This window comes from Osmia bicornis, chromosome 14 (assembly GCF_907164935.1).
Source record: "Osmia bicornis bicornis chromosome 14, iOsmBic2.1, whole genome shotgun sequence".
Lineage (NCBI taxonomy): Eukaryota > Metazoa > Arthropoda > Insecta > Hymenoptera > Megachilidae > Osmia > Osmia bicornis.
This window is the reverse complement of record NC_060229.1, coordinates 3,242,495-3,264,064: the sequence shown is the minus strand read 5'-3', so window position 1 is coordinate 3,264,064 and position 21,570 is coordinate 3,242,495. Positions and strand designations below refer to the sequence as shown.

The window sequence follows — 21,570 nt, the reverse complement described above, 5'->3', positions numbered from 1 at the left end:
TCATCCATTCAGAATTTCGTTCGATTATAACGAGCAAGGAGACGGCGAACAGCGAACGACGTCGCCAAATAAAGTGTCCTAGGGGGTGTCCTCGAGTGTTGCACATCGACGTTGCCATAAGCGATTCGTACGCGTATATAGATACATTCACGTTCGAAACGAGAGGATCGTGTTGGTGTTTGCGTGGTCTTAGCTCACTTTTATCGTCGGAAGCCGAACTGGAGCGCAAGAGTCTAGCCGTTCGGTGCACCCTCTTCTCTCGCACACCAACCCCTTCGCTTCTCTCTTATTCAAGAGTTTATTTCGCGAATCCACCCGGCCGCCCCCTCGACTTAGCTTGGCTCGTACCCTGTTCCACGCTACGTAGCGACGGCATACCGCGTCCTGAATACAAATCGCGATGTTTCCTTTCGCGAGTTCACCAGGACTTTTAGGACGCGATCATTACCATTAACGAAGAACCGAACATCGAGGGTAACCATCATTCCCTATTTTACTCGATCTTCTCGTTGCCTTTCGATACTCCAATTCTCTTTTTTTTCTCTTCTCCCTTCTCCCCGGAAAACTGTTCTTTTTCATAGAACGTACGGGGGGTAGAAAAGTTTCGAGCTCGTTCGAGATGCACGATTATTCCCTCCGGTATCGAGCCACAGGCACCGGTATATCCCCGATTTACAATTTTTATGTCAGATTCCCAACAGAGAGCTACAAGTCCCGTAGCGTGTCGTTGAACTTTGAAAAGGTCGCCGCGGAAGCGGCGCCCTGGCGTTGCTTAAAATTTAGTCACCCGCTTGGATCGGCTGCGATGTTTTATTCAGATACACGGCGAACCCGTACGCGCTTTCCACGGGAATCAGGGATACAAATTAATCGGGTAGCATTTTTGCCGTCGGCCAGCAACGGCAAAAAGTTTGCCGCTATCCCCGGGAACGGGACGTCGATCGAGACGGCGACGTCGCTTCATTTAGACGAGACTTCTTCTTTTGAGTCTCGAATTAAAATTAAAGCGGATGCTCTACTCCGTTCAAGCTTCCTCGATCGACGCTTTCAGAATTCTATGACAACGATCGTACCGACGATTGTATTTCAAGTGGGCGTCGAAAATTTTTATTTTCTAACGTCGCTTTTACGGAAGCCTCCTTCTTCGCGAGATATGCAAACGAACGCGGCCGACGTTTCGGAATTCTAAGACTATTTGATAAGAGATCGCGAAGCTTTCGATATGGAAATTTTACGGCATCTCGCGCTTATCGAGCCTGTTCTCTGACAGCTGCTGAAAAAACCGCGCACGGGTGTACGTGGATCTTAGTAAAATTATTCCGCATCTATTTCTCGGTTCATTTTATGCCACGTCGAACCGTGTTGAACTATTAACATGTAACGATCTAATGTAATAACTGTACTTCCCGTAGTTGGGGAACACGGCAAAGGGAGGACTTATATTGTGCCAGATCTGTTCATCTTAACCCGAGAACAGAAGGACTCACTGTACGTGAGGGAAAGTAGTTCTTAGACGGACTTCGACTTGTGTTGGGACTCGACGTACCCTTTGGCTATCTCCTTAGTTACACCGTTGTTCCGTACGTGAGCAAGATAGTTAGATTGTCTTGGCGAAGTTACCCGTTGTACGCGAGATTAGACTGAGCTTCACTTCGTGTCCATACGTACCGCAAGCTGTGAGCGTGCTTCTGCAATATCCGTAGTTACTCGCTGATGAATACGCGCCGTCGTTGCGGATGGGAAACGGGGGTTCCGCGAAATAATCGCTGATACCTCGCGTTGCCAAATTACGTTCAAGCGCGTAAATTTGTTTCGCGACGTTCCGAAATAAATGACGATACGCTAGGATCCGCTCTTTGTTCGAGGAAAATTCGATTTCACCGTCGTTTTAGCGTTGTCACATTCGGCCAGGAGGGGACAGGCTAACCAATTATCCTTTCGATAATCATAAAATTGAAAACAGAACTTAACCACCGTACGTCGATCGATACGCGAATTCTCGGCTACGTAATATCTTCGATTGTGAAATTCGAATCGCTACGCTTTTATCGAAACGTACCGTTATTTCCTCTTTATCAATTATATATTTCCTCTATTTACACTTTAAATCCGTATTTACAGTTATGCTCAGAGGATTTTATGGAAATTTTCGGTCCATACACCTCCTAAAATTGTACAACAGAAAATCATTTCTATCGCAAATTTTATTTTCAGTTGCTTTTGTTAAATAAACATGATAGCACTGAATAATTTCCTGTTAGATATACAAAGGAAAGTTACAAGTTAGATTTCCCAAAATGTGTGCTCATCAAAGTGGCGCATCGACCCAGTTATGAATCTGATTTCCAGTTGATCTTCCTGTTCAGTTTCGCGGAACGTTTTGATAAGCTTCCTACCGTGAGGATCGGATGGACACAGTCTTCTGATCCAATGTTAAACGAAACACAGCCGATCGGTAGAAAGGGTGGCTGGTCATTCATCAGAAACAATAGCAAATCGATTCTGATTATCGTCGAGCATCCGAGGGAACGGGTTAACACTCCGTACGAGTGTCGGACACGTAGAGAACGTAATCATGCTTATCGTCGTTGTTTGTTCTATTTACCGTTGAAAACAGGTCGGCTTCCTATTATTCCAGCGTTTGTTAGCGGCTAACAACGATACTCGACACGTTATGGATAATAATCAGGGGCGAAGAGCATAGTTGCACCCCTTGTTACCTTGTACAACGGGAAATTCGTTTCGTTGGTATTCGCATGTTGTCGAATTAATAGTTATCCGGGTGTATACGTATTAAAGCAGAGTCCCTTGTGTGAATCGATGAAAACGCGACCGCTCGACGCGTCAAACGTCGCGAAAGGCGAGCCTTCGTTATTAATAACGCCTGGATACGTGCAGTATATATTAATTACAAGGTGCACAGATTCCATAGTTATTTAAATCGTTGATACATTTGTGGAATCACACGACAGATCCGAACATCAAACACAGATTTACGAGAAAGCATAATTATTAGAAGCTTCTCTGGACAATCCATAGATACAAATGTCCCTTGCAGCGATTCTGCATGAAATAATTGTATCCCGTTGCGGTGATCGAACTGAATTAATCAACGCGAATGGATATCGTAGATTCAATTAAGCTTCTCCATTCGCCTGGCCCCCCTTCCTGAGATTTATTCCTGGCCCTTTTTACAACGTGGACGGAATCGTTCTTTTTTCAATTCTACCCGTGTCCGTATATTTATCTCTTTTATCCATCTCTGCGATCGGCAATTGTAACTTGTCTGATCGTACACCGGCCCATAAATCTTTATTACATCTCTGTTCCGTGACCGACAGTATTTTTCATTCGTTTTTAAAACGATCCCGGCTACCAACGATTTTCCATTTTCCATTCGAAAATACGGCCACCGTATTTATTAATAACCCAACGATGTATTCCGACAACATTTTAACAATTAACCGACCAATCGAGCGTACCGCGAACACGCGTAGCTTACAAGCTTTCGATTGCCAAGGCTCGATATGGCATTAAGCTTTCCGATCGAGAGGGGACGAGTTTAATCGGTAAATCCCAGCAATTTTGATGTCCATGAAATAACGTTGTATCGTGGTAATGATATGGACAGGATATCAATATGCTGTGTTACAGACAGCGAGTACTGTTGCATGATGACCATCGACCGTAAATTTTGATACGATTAATAATTGAACGGTACTTTTGAAAACCGCACGTCATCCGTCTAGAAATATAACTCGATCCTCCCGTTCAAATAATTTACAATGCAGATTTCAAATCATTTTTCACGATACATCGAACCTATTCATCGATTACGTTTGGGCGATTTATTTGCATCGTTTTTAGATCAAATGTCGCATTCTCCTGTCAGTTAAATGAGCCACTGAAGGAAAATCTTCGTATTTCATTCGAGATATTTGAAACGTCATTCAAGATATCCGTCAGATTGTATTTCGGTATCTATTGACATCGGGACGTCTAACGATTTCAATTTTTCTTCCATTTTCGGACAAATATTTCATTTAATTAATTGCGCGAAATATAAGGTAATGGATATCGATTAAGTTTCGACCGAGTTCTGATCGAGCCTGGTGATTCAAAGGTTACGGATTAAATCATTGGTTACGGTTGGTCTGCTTTCGGTTAGATCTTTGTTAGACTTGGGTTACGTATCGGTTGGATCTTGGTTAAGTCTTAGGTAGCTTTGGGTTAGGCGTTGGTTACATCTGTGTTCTATAGGCGGACATACACAAACAGACGTTCGAATTGGAGCTTACACGTGTATCAACAGTTGTTCGGATCCGCTATCGATGGAGGTAGGGATATGTGATCCCATCCGAAACCTTTCGATGTTTGAAATTTAATATTGCTTTCTCCTAACGAATATTATATTTCATTTTTCATGGGGAAAACTGTTGCGGACGAAAAAATACCTCTATCATAGTAAAAAAAAAAAATGATATCTAGCATAGTATGGTTTAATAGAAATTATTAAAAGTACTCAAATCTAATTATCACACTTGGTACATCATTTTATCGATGGAATATTAATTGCATTCAGAATCTTCTTGAAATTTTTATGGTATCATTTTTGGATTTAATTTAATTCGGTGAAGCTTTATGAAGTTTCATTGATTAATTAACACGTTGATTGCCACGGTGGAAATAGCCATGCGATTACACTGTAATTTGCATTATTAACAATATTAAGTATTAACTCTCTAATCTATCCTTCAATCTGGTTCCTATTAATAATTATTAGATTAAATTACATTTGTAGTGTCGGTGGTCGGTGATCTCCATGTCAGTCAACACATCGAATCTTTAATTAGAACATTTTCATTCCGCGAAGAGGAATTTAATTACAGGAACGGTCTATTTCATTATTCATTAAAATAGCGATACATGACCCAAACAAATTCTCCTTTCAATAAAGGAAACCTTGATACGTTTTATTAAACGCGAAAAAACTTTGAAATTTGAAAGCAATATCCATTGTACTCGCGCGTTATCACGCACAAATTAAATGCACTGCGCGCAGAGTCTGCGAGCGAAAAAGCGAAACGCGGCGGTACTTTTGCACGGAATCTTTATACCGTCGGATTTTATGTTCCCTCGAGCGTCTGTTTGCCTGGCTACTTCGAGCTAACGCCAGGCATTTTATGGTTCGCGTATTCGCAATCCGGGTATTACGCAAGTACGGGGTTCGTTTGGGAGATCTTGGTTTCCGTGTGCACCCGGTGCTTTTCTCGGGAACCAGTTCTTCGGGACAATACGGACCCGCGTTCCAACCCGTCGCGATATATATTATCGGTTTACCACAAACACACCTGCTCTTTGTCGCGTCTCATAGAAAATTAATTACGCGGCTGTCTAATTACGCTCGTCGACGGAACAGCTGTCGCGTCTTTGAACGTGGTCGGAAATAAATTAAAATAATTATTGATCTTGTGGTATTCTCCAAAAAAAACCTCTTCTTACCTCGTCACCATGGTTTCCCACGCACCTTGGGACGGATCTTTTTCGCATAATCTGATTTCCAAAGGGTTCTTATTTGTTTATTCTTTCCCAGGCGACGGGAAGTGATGTCGGTGCCGGGATCGAACAAGATGGACCGGCTTACGAGTGTTTGGCTTCGAGATTGAGGTCGCTATTGGCAGAGGAGAGCGTCTGAAAGAAACACGAGAAACGAAGACATAAATAAAGGAGAAAGAAAGGAGGGAAAAAAAGGAGGATACCGGAAGAAGACGATAGAAAAACATCTTTCTGTCCACCTCTCACGTACGCTCAAACATCCACATCGGGGGTCCGCGTACGTTCCAATAACGCGATCGCGGCTGGGATCGATTTTCAATCCAATCATCAGAGAATGCAACGTGTAAACCGTAGCGGAAAGTGCAATATACTTTCATGAGTACCCACCTATGATCAGCCAGACGGTCGGCAAGAGGGGAGCAATGCGGATAGTACGTTGGTTATGCGGGACGTTCGGCCAGGGGGTTGGAACGCTTGAAAATCGAATACTCGAACAAACCCTTGTACCAGCCACGGGAAGCCGGTATAAACTCATAATCCCACATTTTTCCTTCTTCTCCGCCACTCGTGTCCCTTCTATTCTTCCTGTTTCGTTCGTGTCCGCTTCTCTGTCCTTCCATTTCTTTCTCTTTTTTCCCTGCCACAGCATCGTTCCCGTGTTCCTCCACGCGTAAACCGTCCCTATTTTCGAGGGACGTGATCCTGGATGCATCGAACCGAATCCTCAAGGATCTTCACTCCGTGTCAAATCGAAAGATCGATAGGAAATTGAACTGCGCGACCAGTGAAAATTTCGGTTTTTCGTTCGAAGAGCAGACGAGTGAACTTGGTGAAGACTTCGAACGTTCGAGTAAGGTGCGTGAAGATCACGGTTACACTTCTTCGTCGCGAAGAAAGCTTTACGTTACAACCCTCTGTTCCGGTGTAACGTCACGCGATAGGGAACGATCCCCGTTCTCTTCTCAGATTTCCTTTCCAGGATTGGCAATCACTTTCGCGAAATCCGAAAATCTAGAAGTGCCTCGGGTGACGAGTGAGCCGGCCCAGCCAGATTTATTTCACGAAATCCTTCTTCTCCCGCGGAGGTAGGGAGCGGTTCAAAAGAAATTTCCTTCGCTCGGGCCGGCTCAAAGGTGGAAATCGTTCGTACGGGAGGCTCGATTCGCTTTCTCCGCTCGATCTGAAATTACGTCGCGATGCCTGGCGTCTGCGTGCCAGCCTGCATTAGGCTGGGTACACACGCCACCCGTGGATATTCGACGGGATAATGAAAGAGAGAGGGTCGCGGAGACAGTCGAGGCGAGAATAAAGTATGGATTGCTTTTAACGGGTTCAAGAAGAATGGGAGACGATGGATAGAACAGAGGGGCGGAGATAGTAAGAGAAGAAAGAGAAAGGTTTTAAGGGGGTTGCGAGCCGGGGTTGGTAACACACTGGAAGGAAGGTACACGAACACGTAACGATACGCGACACGGATTGTTACACACAATCGTAGGCGTACAAAAGGGTGGGAAAAACGGTTCTCACCCAAGTGCCGGCTGCAGTCTCGATAAAACATTCAGTTCGAAAAATGCTGCTCCATAAAAATTCCATTCACTATTATGCCACGCAATCTTCGGTTATCGGTTATTGCTACCACCGACCATATCGCGGCCAGATTTACGTACAGATGCTTATAATACCTCACCTACAGCTGTGATTTGCCACTCGAACGTTTCGAAACGTTTGCATTTCGATACGATTCGTTCGATCATATCGTTACATTCGTATTTCAATTTCACCGTTAGCAATTTTGAAAGAGTACAAGAATAAAAGCAGTTCTTGAATTTTAATTAATTTTCGTGAAAAGTTTGTAAAAGTCATGTCAGAGAATAAAACAGTATTTTTCTCTTCACAAATCAACGATAATACCGAAAACACGGACCGATGCATCTTTTTCAACGCGATGTTCTAATTCCCCGAGATTATGCACCGGTGCATGCTAGCTTTTTTATGGTACGCGTACGGCGGAGCCTAGAGGGCAGACATTTAACCGACCAAAGCGTTGCTGTTCGTGGCCTGTTATATACGAGAAGCAACGACGCCGGTCAGCCGTACATTTTTCGCGTCGCGACGCTGGCCCGGTGGTTGCGTCAGTTTGTGCGATGGGTTATGATCTTCCGCGAGGTCGACCGGAAAAATGAAAATTCCAGTATGCGCCTCGGTCTATTATGTTTGCTTCTACCGGGTAGCACGATACCCGACCCCTTCCGGGGCGACTGAAAAGCGCGTTAAGATCCTCCCAGTAGCCTGAACGTATTCTTGTCGCGACATTTTATGCGCTTTTTATGGCGTCGTTCTTCCTACCCGAATCATGAGACGTGATCTCTCGAGGTATCCGACTATCGCATATGCAAGAAAACTCGTATTCGGGGACAAAGAAACATCGAGGGTGTTAGTTCTCTTGGGTCGTGACAATAAAAGGTGTATCGGGGGATGAAATATTTCCTTTTCCATTCGGGGACCACTGTTAAGATTCTTCGATATTATTGAATTTTCGAATGGAATAAAAATATTTAAATTTAGATGGACAAGAAATTGTAGAAACGTAATCTACCCCATTCTACTTTTCCTCCCCATTGGCTGACCATCTACATAATCCTTGAACAGTGGAGTCTAAGTCAATTGAGATATTAAGTAAAATTATGGCTCTCACCATGGTCCGCCATCTGAGAACCATGTACAGAAAAATACTATTTTTAAAAGAATAAGTTTTCTTTCTTTTCACTTTGCTCTTACACTTGTCTGAGTATCTTTCCTGCTATTCCACTTGTCTGCCCATCTAATGACCGAGTAATCACGTTTCAGACGTCCACTACTTTTGCACCAAGTATTCTTTTGTTGCGTCGTATCTTTGATTAATAACCCAGCGAATTTGACGCGTGGATGGTGTAGCTTCTTTGCTACGGACCTGTATACCCTCGATGCTTCGATGTCTTTGGTGTAATCAATTTTCCACTGCAGACCTGCAGAGGACGTCGCGTAATTTTTTACTAACCAGTGGCCTCGATTCAGATGAGATCACATTTTCTTCCCGTCCACGTAGCACCAAGTGTTCGCGTTGCGTTCAACTAACGGACCTAACTACAAGCAAAATCGAGACATCGATCGAGAACGACACGGGTTCGATTCGGTCTCGATGGCGGAATTCGTTCGCGTTTAGAAACGTGTCCTCGAAATATCGACTCGTCTGCTTCGCTGGCGTCGAATTTCTCGCGTAGAATCGCTCGTTCATCCGTTTATCTGATCGCCGGAGGAAAAAAGCGCTTTCGCCTCGTTAGATCGCCGAGAAAAATAATGCTCTCCATCTGACGCGCGAGCATATATGGCCGGTGTCCTCGATCGTTTGCTCGTTCGTTCGTGCAAAACAGCCGTGGAACGACAGAAGCGAAATTAAAGGCGAGGATGCTGCGAATTGAAACGCTCCAGCTAACTCGATACTAGACGTACTTATCATTCGTTTCTCTCTTCAATTTCTGTTTGCTATTACAAATGCATCGTTTCGTGTAAATATCACTAATTTCGAATGGGGAATGTTTGTTTAGCATCGTTAATTACAAGCGCAGCATGCTTGTACCGCGATACGTACCGGATTCAGTAGAATAGGTACGCGTATGGTCAGACGCGGGGTAGAGTTTGTAAAATTTAACCTCAACCAACGCGATACTTTTATTAACGTGGTTATTAACAGAAAAAATTTATCTCGCTAAGCCAAACGCACTCGGAATTTGTAACTTTCATATTTTTCCTGTTGGTTTTAAGCTTGAAGTAATCGTTTCGCAAATACGTATTAATGGGAAAATTATACGAGATTTATCTCGTCCGCTGATCCCACCAGTGCCGATCCTGCACGTTCCACCAGGACGAAAGAGAAGCCGACAAAAATAACCGTGTTCTCGTCTCATTTGGAAACAGGTTACCTGCGTAATTGAGTAAACGCGAGGGGAGAATTTTTGTCGCGGCAAATCCGAGCGCGAAAGATATTAAGCCTCGCCAGAAGCGGCTTGCAGCTCGCGTTTTTATACAGACGATTTCTACATGCGAGCACCGGTCCACGGTGAAAATCGGTCGAGCAGTAAATCACAAAGATATGATTTTTTTTTTCCTCTCCACTGTCGGCGGACGACGAGTATCCGACCGGAAGGGGCGAGAAGGTTCCTGCTTACTCAGCGACGTTATGCGAAGAGATTTCCTAAAAGCAGAATAACATTTTTTTATGAAATAGATTTATCTGATATGGTGATTATTATGGGATCAGTAGTTATAATTTGCTTGTCTCTAAAAAAAAAGCAGAATAGTTTGAGAGATATCTCAAATTAAGTGCAGCGATGCACTTATCCGATGCACATGCACTTTTTTAATAAATCGATTTTTGCATTTTTCTTTACGTAGATCAATTTTGTCAGATATTCTGTACAAGAAAGTATTGGGGTAAAATGTTGAAAACAGAATAGTTTGAAAGATACCTCAAATCAAGTGCACCGATGCACATGCACTTTTTTAATAATCGATTTTTGCATTTTTCTTTACGTAGATTCTTTCGGACATTTTATATAAGTTTCTATATATTCTATATTCTATATTCTATACATTCTATACGTTCATATTCTACACTTTATTTCAGTTGTCTGACCATTTATAGTGCTATTTCACTTGTCAGTGTATCTGACGACTAGATAGAAGCGTTTTTTCGTAAAAAGTGTCAAGTTAGAAGTTTGAATCGTTGTCTCCTATCACGAACACGTGTAACGGGTGGAAAATGGATTCCGTTTACAAGGATCAAGTGGCGCAGCGTAGATCGTGGTCACGACGCTAGACCGGATACGCTTTCACGCACGTGTAAAACATTTCAGGGGTTCCGCGGACGTGTGCCCGTGATCGTCGTTCGACGAGCAAGCGAATGACATTAAATTTAACGCTGCCAATTTGTCGTGGTGCACGCACCGGCGAATCCTAGCTTGCACGTGGCGCGTTTCCGCACGCATCGGCGAGCCCCTCGAACACATCCGCACACGCTTCGCACGGTGGAAACCTCAGAAGCGTACACGAATGACGTATAAAGCACGGCCGTGCAAACACGTAGGTATCATTTGAGGGGACATTCGATGTGCTGCATAATATATGGACTGCGTCATGACGCCATCGTAATTGATTGTAGCGCCCTGCGGTTTGGCACCCGTTGGTCGGAAGTGTTCGCAATTACTACAATGGAATCGCGTAAAGTTAATGGTAAAATATTCATTTCCGGCCGAGCAATTCGACGTGGCCCAACTCACCCCAATGAATACATTCTCACCACGGATTCGTGCGTTCTCTCGTGACTACCTAGAGCACGCTTCCTCTCGTCGAAAATCCGGCCGGAAGCGGCCTGTAGCACGCTTCGCGAGTGTTTCCTTGAATTTTGATGGGTTGATTACCGCGTGCAATTACCACGCGTCTACCATCGAGTGTTAATTCAGACGTTTCAACCTCCCCCGAGGAATATTGCCGATCGCAGAAAATCCGACGGGAACAGCGTTTCGTTTCAAGATAATTAAAAATTAATTTTTTAATCTACTGCTTCGACCCGCTAATTTGAATTCCACGTATGATTAATCGGATTAAAAAATTTGTTGGTTATTTGAATTTCTGTTGAGAGTCATGGGTGTTTCCCTGCCCGTTCTCGGCACGCTCGTAAATAACGAAATATTTGACGTCGCGTCGTCTGGACGATAAATAAAAGAACATTTGCCCGGACATGACATAGGCAAACAGAAAGAAACATTTTTTACATCGCACCACCGTTTCGACTGTAATCCCGTGACTCGTTCGCGTGATCCCGTCAGCATCATCGTATGGTTATTTAAAATTTAAACATAGCCGGAATTTAATGTCAACTAATTACTGGCGGCGAATTGACATAAATCCTGACTTTAATGCCTGGGATCAATTTTCAAGCGGCAGCTGCGGGCGCTGGTTCTTTCGTGGCGAATATATTTCTAGCGGGGGTATGTACACACGGTGACTGGTACTATAAATTTTATATTCTCAAACAGAAAAAAAAGAAGGAAAAAGGTGGTTTTTAATAGCGTTAATATTTTGCCAACAGTGCCAGGCGTCGAGGTTGAAATTTTTCAATCAGATAAACCTTAAGCTATGAAATTTTGATTGTATTCGAAAGTGCATATCGCCATTGACCCGGCGGATTCGGCGAATGCGTTAAAAAGACAATGGAAGCATCGTCGGTGCAATATTTTTCTCAAAACAAAAGACGGAACTTCGTTTCGATACTCGGCCGATGGTATGCTTCGCAGAAAAATACCATCGGTCAATCTCGTCTATTATTCAAAGGTCGGATCCCATATATCCAGGCGAATCCATCGAAAAATCCCGACGATAAAGTTACGAATACGATTTTTCCGACGCTGGCTACGTTCCGATTTCTCGGTCGCATTAATCAAGATTCGAAATCCCCGCTTTCAGGTGGCACGGTTACAGGTGCACTCGCGCCATAACGGGGCTCGAAACTTCACCGGCAACTATTCGTTCGACGAGGGGGGCCACTCGCGACAGAAGCGTTTAAACTTGCGTTGGAATCCTTTCGTGTTGCCTCGTCGGCCAACTCTGTCGCGCATAAATCAGCCAACTTTACATAACGTTCAACGCCGACGAACTTGTCCTCCTGGTCTTGTAAAATCGTCCTCTTTGAATAAGGACGCAACAGATTCGCGGTTTTTAAATTCCAGATCAATCGGATAATTGATCCAACATTGATTGGAATTAAATTTAGCTGCATTCTTTCGTTGACAGGTTGTTTTATTGAGATCAGGAAGTAGGATAAAGGGTTGAATAGAGGCGTGTCTGTTCCGCTCGATCAAAACTATTCTCCGCGTCCACTTTGCGAGGTAAAACAGCGCCGACAGCTCGAAAATAGCTGGGTCTCGCGTATTAAACACGTGTTTGATTTTGAAATTGTGGTCAAACGAGCAACCGTCCGTGTGTAACTCGCTTCGGTTAATGATATCGATACATTATTTAAGCTTCGATAATTCAAACAAAATTGACAGCGTATTTGCACTGCGTACCGTATGAATCGTGCCGAGAAATTGCTTTCGTTAGAGCGATACGCGTCGAGTTACGATCGCGTAAACGCAAGACGAAGCTGATATTATTTTCCCGTGCTTGATATCTTTTTTTTTATGGACGATGATACTCGAATCGTGAACATTTCGAGGATGAACGATCGTAGAATTTTTCACTTATCGGTATCGTTGAATTAGTCGGATCACTGGCAACGTATGCTCTTTCCGTCTCCTGTCAAGCCAATCTGCCATCCATTCCCGTCCCTCTATTTCCTCTTTCTTTTTCTCTTCTTTGCTCGAGCTGGTTCCCGTGTACAGCCTTCATCTATCTCCACCTCGTTCAGCCTGCTCGCCGTTGGTAATTGGATCTCTCGAACGACCGAACATTTCGGCTAATGAACTGTAATCGCATTTCAATTTGATCGTCCCGTCGTACTCGTCGTGGCCGACCCACGCGGTATATCGTCGGATCGACGAAACATTTCGATTATTCGATCGGATATGCGAATTATTTTTTCATCCATTCGATACACCATCGGTAAGATCGTAGAACCAGTGATTACAGATCCAAAAAACTGGACATGCATTCGTTTTCGAAGTTCCTAGACACCCTCAGCTCTTCTAACGAAACGAAGCCAGCTTCAACGTTATCCCGCATCGCTGTCAAAGTATTATCGCAAATTTATGGCCGCGTTGCAGCAGATAAAAGCCGTTCGATCTTTAGCCAACAGCGTTAAACATTTCGGCGGTCGTTAAACGCGAGCTGGCCAACAAATTGCACGACGACGGGGTGCCGCGCCCGTAGCGACGGCAGTTTAATCTCACAATTAAGCCTCGCGTTGTGAACCACCATCCCCTATGCAGGGAAACCAACCGATCCGGCGGTCGCGGGCCGGAATTTCCGGCCGCGAGGACATTTTTCGGCGGCGTTGGTGCGCGAACGGGTGTAAATAAAATATAACGAAAGTAAACAAAAAGAAATCACCGAAGGGGCGATGACCAGGGGGGACGCATACGGTGATAAGAGTGGTCAAACAAAAAGGGAACACGGTCAGACGCGAAATACAAAAACAACTCGGTCAATATTGTTTCCCGTTGCAGAATTTTAACGCACCACGAAACCCTCGTTACCGTTGACAGGATTTTACCGGTGGATTGCGCTCTTTGTAACGCGATGTAACAGAGACTCCCTCTCCCATATCAACGTCCGCGACTGGGAGAATCAACCCTCGACACACTGTTCACCCCCTTTCGAACCCTTTCAACTAGCATCATCGTCACCAAAAGCACCTATTCTCTCTTTGTGCTCAGATATTCGACGGCAGACACGATCATCCCTACCACCCCTTCCACTTTTCACAGCCTTTTCAACCCCCTCACTACCGTGAAACTCTGTCGCAACGTGGTTTCATAACACGGCGGATGGTTTCTCTGTTTTTGACGCGGTGGTATCGTCACGTCGTTAACTATATATTCGACACCTCTGTGTAATGGCCGAGCTTACTGTCGATGCTTCGTGAAATGCGAACGTTTGATCAGATCGCGCTGACGAAAAGTGATTGAATTCATATCGAAACTGTCCGATAGAATTGCTTTCCAAGTTCGCCGCGGCTATTACCGGCTCTGAATATAATTGCGTTAAAGCTGCAGCGAATCGGAACGGATTGAAAGTTGAGAATCGGTGGTATTTGTTTTTTTTGTTGTTTTTATCTTTTGCAATTTCAAAATGCAACGAGTTGAATCGCGTTGAACGATGCGGTACTCGTTCGCCAGCGACTTTGCTTTGAATCAATATTTACAGAGTTATCGGGGTAGTTTCAATTACGCGAGTGCGTTTTTTTTTTTTTTCATTTTTTGATTACGTAACGTTGGATAGCCCTTATTTATATGGTTTTGTAGCGGGCACAAGGAAAATTTGATTGATACAATTGCTAACCGTTATGGAAACGCAACGAGGTTCTAGCTTTAACAAAAAATTATTGTTACGGGGTTGTGTTCTGTAATGCTATTTAAAATCCTCTGTTCTCCACTGCTCTGTCCGTGTTGGGGGTGGCGGTCCTGGCATATAACATCTTCAAGATCCGCGTCGATCCAACAAAATGGTGGAATATAATCGTTGATATCGTCAACATGTGTTAGACTAATGCAGGGCGAAGTGTTTCACATTTTTATACTGGGTACATTTTTTTCAAGGCACAAATTCAAGACCCTTTAAAAACAAAGGCATGTCCAATCTTGTTGGATCTGTAGTCACTGATGTCGCCTTATGGGATCCCATATTCCGCACGCGTGTCGCGCGACATCGTCCTCGAGGCGTACGTGTGCGCGAAACGTAGGTGATTTCTATTCATCGATCCGCGCAAGAGCCGGTCGTGCTTGGCTTATATGGAAGTAACGGCGGTTTTATGGCGCGGCTCGATTCCACCTTGGCTCCCGTAATATTCCCTTTTTTATTCCGCCCCCCGCGTTTCATCCCCCATTTTACTCGACTTTCCTCGAGCCAGCAGCGAACGTAGCCCGCTCCTCGAGTAAAGAGAGCCTGAACGAACCGGATGCAGCTACGAAAATCCGGAAACGTCGAGGAGTAACCCGTGTACCTTCCCCGAGATACACTTCTGTGAATTATGACCGGCACACGATGCGCCAACTTTATCGGCTATTTAACCGATTCCCCCCGACGATTTGTCGCCATTAGATCGGTGCTAGTCGGTGCCTCGCTGTTGCCTCGTATCAAGATTACAAAGAACTTTCGCGGAATTTCAGGTTGAGCGAACTTCCGCTTTCTCCGCCCACACTTACCTCTGACTAAGCCAAGAATGAAAAATGAGTACCGCGGTAGTTCTTCGAAAACGGTAGAACGAATTTTTATAATTTTTCCTCGATTATGTTCAATCTTCGTGCAGTTTCGAAGAAACGTCTGAAATTCAGAGGGTGCACTTTTATTCCACAATTATCCATATAACCTGGCGAGTAATATTTTAATCTCCAGCTCTTGAAAGCATTTGAATTTCGCGTAGAGTTAAATAAAATAGGAACGAATGTAACGCAGGTCCGACTATCCCTTTGTTCAAGATAATCTACGACTACATAAAATTTTATCAAAATTCTCGTACCTCGTGGAAACATTTTACACGTCCCTCGAAGACACTTTCCTCTCCATATAAGTCAGATACATTCAAGTAGACTTTTTAAAGTAGCTGATAATCCTGGTTACTCCGTCTCGAATCGTACAATCCATTCAGCTCGGCAATAACACGAGAAATATTATCGCGAATGAAGAAGATCGCGGGTACAAGTATCAAGACAATTTCCTTTCTCCTTCTTTCTCCTAACCGCGTCGTTCCTCTTTCTTCGTTCAATTTCTATCCACCCCCCCAGCTTGTTTTCACGGGAACTCGTTAGGTATTAAGACACGGTCGACTTTCTTTCCTCTCTTTTACGCCGCGTTAAGGCATAAAAGAACTGCCGTAAAACGAGCTATCGTAAATACAATCGAGTGAGGAACATTTTCCTAGCGAGCATCTCGCGTATCTCCGGCGTTTCTTCTGCGTTATGCCAGCTTTTATGTGTACGAACAATCCTGGCTCGCTGGATGCCGCTTCGCCTATCGGATACGTTGCTGGATTTATTCAGAAGATGTACGACGGTTTTGCCCGGCTTTTCCCACGTGCAACCTTTCCAAAGTCGCGTTCGTCCGCGTCCGTTCACTCGTATTTCTCCAACTTAATTGCCCTGCTGGTCCATAAAAAACGCGTACCGGAGTCGCGAAAGTGTTGTTTATTATCGAAGATCGGAGACCAAGCGGAAAGAAAGTATCGACGAACCGGTATTTCAATGTTCCCCAGTCGATTATTCTTCGTGATCGAACGTCGAGTGTTGTGCTCGATTTCTTGGTACAACAGTCCTGCCGACTCTGTGTGCCGGGTTGTCGAGTATGCCACCGTGATCGTGTGTCTTTGTGGCGGCAATAAAAAGGAACCGGAAGACGTGGATAGAGTGAAGAAGTGGCGAACGACAATACTACCCTGCGGTAGCGACCTTACCTGCTACCCCATCGCTGTCTGAAGCCGTAGAAAGTTTTTTTTTTTTTCTTCTTCTTCCTCAACCACCCCAACGATTGTTCGACTCGACGACCATCCAAGTAACAACGCTCGAAACTTACTTATTTCCTGCCAGCGAGACTTCGGTAAATAACGCTGCCTCCTACGAGGAACAGATCGAACAGTTTTGCGGTTCGGGGTGGAAATAGAACTATATCGATACCTGGATTAATTTAGAAAAAAAAGTAATCTAATTTTACAATCGTGAAATGTCTACATCCCCAATCCACTCATCCGTCTCCACCGAAATAACAGAATCCCCTATTGTATCCTCAAAGTGAATTCTGTTTTACGAGATGTCAGCAGCTGATCGAAATAAACGTTTCACCTCTTCTTTTTCTTATTTATATACGGCAGTGTAAAAGAATACAGCCACACGTCACATTCTTCCAAACCAATCTCGGCTCGTCGACAGGTAAAGGGAAATCTTCGATTGGAACGCGGGCGAAATGCAAATCTTATCGGGGAGGGAAATTTCAGGAGGAAGCAGCGAGAGGATCGTCGGCCGATACGCGAACGGAAGTTACGTTTGATATCTACCCTCGACGAGCAGCCCATCCAACTCCTCCCTCCCCCCGTTCGGAGGGTTTTATCTTGGCGAGAGGATACTGGACGCTTCGCGATAAATACCCACTCGATATAATGGATGGTGTGTGTGCGTCTACCGAAGCTGACAGCGAAATAAATCCTACTCGTTCCGCGAAGACTATCGCTTTTAAATCCGTATCGTCGAAATTGATATTAGTAATAAATTCATGAATCAAAGCGCGATACCGACACCCCATCGTGGATCTTTAATGCGCGCTATTTATCCGAATTTCCATGGTCTGGTTAGTTGGTGTTATCGTTCCTTTTATTTTTCAGCTCGCCACTAGACCCTCGTATTTTCGTTCGTGAAATAATAATAGGAAGATAAGCGATCGTGGCCAACCTCCAAAATACGTTAACGCGCTCCGTGGTCCGGCTTAATCGCGATCCACCTACAACGGATCCACGCCACGCGTTGCTCAATTACTTTCAATTAATCTGGAGCGAGCGTTAAAATGGAAGCAACGAGAAAAAACGAGGAGAGGAAAGAGAACCCGATTCCATAGAATTTAAAATCAATCCTCCGGCCTGTGTTTGCAAGCGTTCTCGGTTACACGGTCGAATATCACGGGCCATTGGTTTTCCCATACGATCCCTCGACAGGGGTTGCTACCCCTCGCGAAATCCTTTCGCAATCGTGCGGTAAGTGATCTCCTGATCCACCCATCGCGTACCAGACCTATAACTCTGCCAGCATGACTTGGCCGGCTTCCATTCGCAGAAACACCCCACGCTGCCGTCATAGAACACCCTCTGCTGGAGATGGAGATCGTGAACCTGGCGGGGGTGGTTGCCGTTACAGATGAATAGTGGTGTAGTTTGACTAGCTGCTCGGTTTAGGATTCCAATCAATTCTATCAGGTCACATTTACGATACAAATATCGGGATGATTAAATAACTTCCTCCTAAATAATTTGTAATTTCAATTTTTCTGTGAACTTTGCTCTATTGCGATCTAGAGCCAGCGATCTAGAGACAATTCATAATTCCAGACAGCCCTGTCTAGCACGATAGGCCTGTTCTCTTCCCACGCCATTTACCTCCGACATACCGTATTACGATTCTTTAATCGTTTCTCGGAAAAGCCGTTTACCTCCCAGAAGCTCGCATATAGAACGCGGCTAGACCTCGATTCTAATACTCCATAATTCAAAAATGAATTATAAATTGATCAACTTTCGAATTTTCGACAGTCAATGATTGACTGAACGGAAATAGGTATCGTATGATTGATCGTTCATTTAGACAAACATGTTTTGCACAATTGCGGTATGAATGTAATATATATGGTATTAAGTGTCCCTCGCACAACCGAATAAATTAACTCGGCACACGCTATGAAATTAGCGATTTCAACATTAACCGTATGACGCTCTAATCCGACTAGCTCTACATAATTGTACTACAATTATTTCAATAGGGATTTCATCAAACTGTCCGATGTTCGTTTAAAGTAGCGGTACTTTATAAGCTCCTTTCAGTTGATGAAACTTCAATAGATAATATTAATCGTTACCTCGTTCTCCTATTATTTTCTCGTCTACTGTTTTTGCTCGCTGTCATCGCGATAAAGAATCGAATTTTTCGTCGATGCTTCACTGTCTCCCAGTTTTTGGACGCGTAGCTTCGGGACGTTCTTTTGAGAACGCTTGGAAAACCCGCGAGGCTGACATCCGGACAGTCCGAAGATCATAAATTCTTCCATGTATTCGTGACGCGTTACGTATCGTAAAACTAAATCGTACGGTACGCATGAATACACGTGAAAATGTTCTCTATAAGAAGCTGCCAGTTTTTGTTTGTAGACGGCAAATAGTCGGTCGTTATTTTTCAGGGAGATACGGCGGCAGTAGTAAAAGCGTTCCTTAGTCAGACGTCGGTGAGTAGTTTTATGGGAGGCACGAGTACCTCGGACGAAATTTTTCTCCAAGGAGATTTAACGTTAAATTTATTATTGATATCAATGGAATAATTGCGATTCAACGTTTAAAGAGGATTGCTTTGCACTCGGAACAAGAACCCTGTTACCTTGTCTTTGCAATTTCTCCTCTTTACTTCCCTCTCTCCACTTTTCGGCCCTTTTCAATTGCCGTTCTCTCTGTTTCCCTCGACATTCCTCCGTACATCCTTGGACCGTACAAAGATGCTGAAACGCTGTATAGAAAATACCACAGCTTTTGTGGATCGCAAAAGGGCCGTGTTGAAAGGCATGCCTAGGATTCAGGCCAGTATTTACGTGCAGATACTATCTACCAAGTTTACAGCACCTAGCAAGAGAAGAAAACTGAGAAAAGAGGGAATCTTCCTACAGAAGAATCAGATTTATCAATTATACAAGGACGTCGAAGGAGAAAAGATAAAAAGTTTTCGACACGATACGACCCGAGGCCGATTTCTCTTCGATCCGATCTTTCTTTCTCCGTCGACGTCGCCTAAATCAAACAGAAGATTCCGCTTGCAAAGGGGAAAATGTCCGCGAGCTTTTCCAACAAGCGGTAAACGCGTTAAGAGGTGAGGCACAAAGAAACGATACCGACAAACCTGGCCCCCTGTGGTTTCAGGTAAATTCCAGACGCGGTCACTTGACTCGAGGCATGCTCCTTTATCCTACCGTAATACGTACTTACGTATATATACGTACACAGAGCAGATTCTGCTCTTGCCGGATGGTTACCGCAAGCCGATCCCTTTTCTCTTACCAGGACGATCGAACGATCGCGCTAGGATGCACTTTACAATGACTGCACACCGACAAATTATTCACTGGTCGACGATGTCTCCGTGTGAACGATGCACGCGCGTTGGAATCATTAAACCAAATTTAAATGTATCATTTCCAAAGGAAAGGGTTTTATAGATTGGAAGAATGATTTTTAAGGCAACAGTGGAAAACTCTTCTTCGGATAGATAATTCCTCGGGGCTATTGGTAAATGCGGATGAACCTGCTTCATTTTATTTGAAATTATGCGCAGGTAGAATTCGAGATCGGACAGATATCTCTCTTTGTAAATCGGGCACGGGTAATATTCATTTAACGTGCATCAGTTATTGGTGTAATTACAAGGATATTGATAAAGACAATACGTATAAATCTGATCGAATTATTGCCACGTTACGCAGACAGATGTGTCGTTATGACGCTCGCACACGCTACGTACAATCACGCGGCAATCAAATAGATGATATTCATTGTAATAAATAATACGATCGTTAATTATTAGCGACGCACGGAGCGTATACGCAATGTGTACTGTGTGTAGGCGGAGATATTCAATAAATTTGAAGGATTAGTGGTGTGATAACGTGGCCCGCCTTAATTCTATGGAAAAGGGACTTGATTATTTAAATTTCGAAAAGCTACGAGCAGATGAAAAATTACCATACAAAATTGATCATCGGTGCAAAATTGCCGTTGTTGCAATGGTAAAATTAATTTGAAATTATTTGAAATTCACTGCAAATAATTATAGCGATCAGAGTTAGCAGTCCACCCCGTGTAAATACATCTATTATTTTCGAACGTTCAGGTCAATTCGGTTTCAATAATCAGCGCACGATAATTTGCTAGATGGCGAGGACATGTTTCAACCGAATCGACTAGTTTCCTATTAATTCGTAATTACACCCCGATCGCAGTGACGTAATTGAACTGATGTAACCAGCAAAAGGCTCGGTTAATCGAATCGTTCGGGTTGATTTGACGAAAAACGAGAGGGTTGGGAGAAGTATCTGTAGAAAGGGCACAAAGTCAATTTCTCAACTACGACAAGCACATTCCGATCGCTCGCTCTATGAACCATACATACCGTTCGCTTTTCCAAATGATTTCTCCTGTCCTTCACCCCGACCTTGAGGCTGCCCGTCCGCCTTAAGTCAGATCGATGACGCTCATGGTTTCAGCGAAAAGGTCCTCGTAACCGAAATGGGGTAGTTCTTTACCGAACATTTTGAAAAGAGCAACGGGGTCCGAGAGATCCTAGGATTTCTCTCGCCCTACCAATCCACCTTCTTTGCCGGCTGTCTATCAAGCCTCCTTTTTCACCGGCTGCTACACTGTTTCTCTTCGTTTCTCCCCGGTTCAACCAGCGAGAATTGGGGATTTGCGGTTTACCAGGGGCGTCGCGAATGCCAGACGCAAAAAACAAATGAACGAGCCACGAACGGGCGAAATAGGGGTGGGTAAAATAGAAGCCCCCGATCTGGAAGCTCGTAGCGTCTCACGTT

General features: G+C 44.1%; 1 protein-coding gene across 1 annotated transcript in view; it reads right to left on the bottom strand.

Moving 5' to 3' along the window:
- Positions 1-9,273: 9,273 nt before the first annotated feature.
- The window catches only part of LOC114876457, a 64,188-nt gene continuing 51,891 nt past the window's right edge, over positions 9,274-21,570 (bottom strand). Inside the window, exon 3 of the mRNA XM_029187956.2 lies at positions 9,274-9,787. Coding sequence (XP_029043789.2) covers positions 9,758-9,787 — 30 coding nt within the window. The 3' untranslated portion in view covers positions 9,274-9,757. The remainder of the gene's footprint in view (positions 9,788-21,570) is intronic.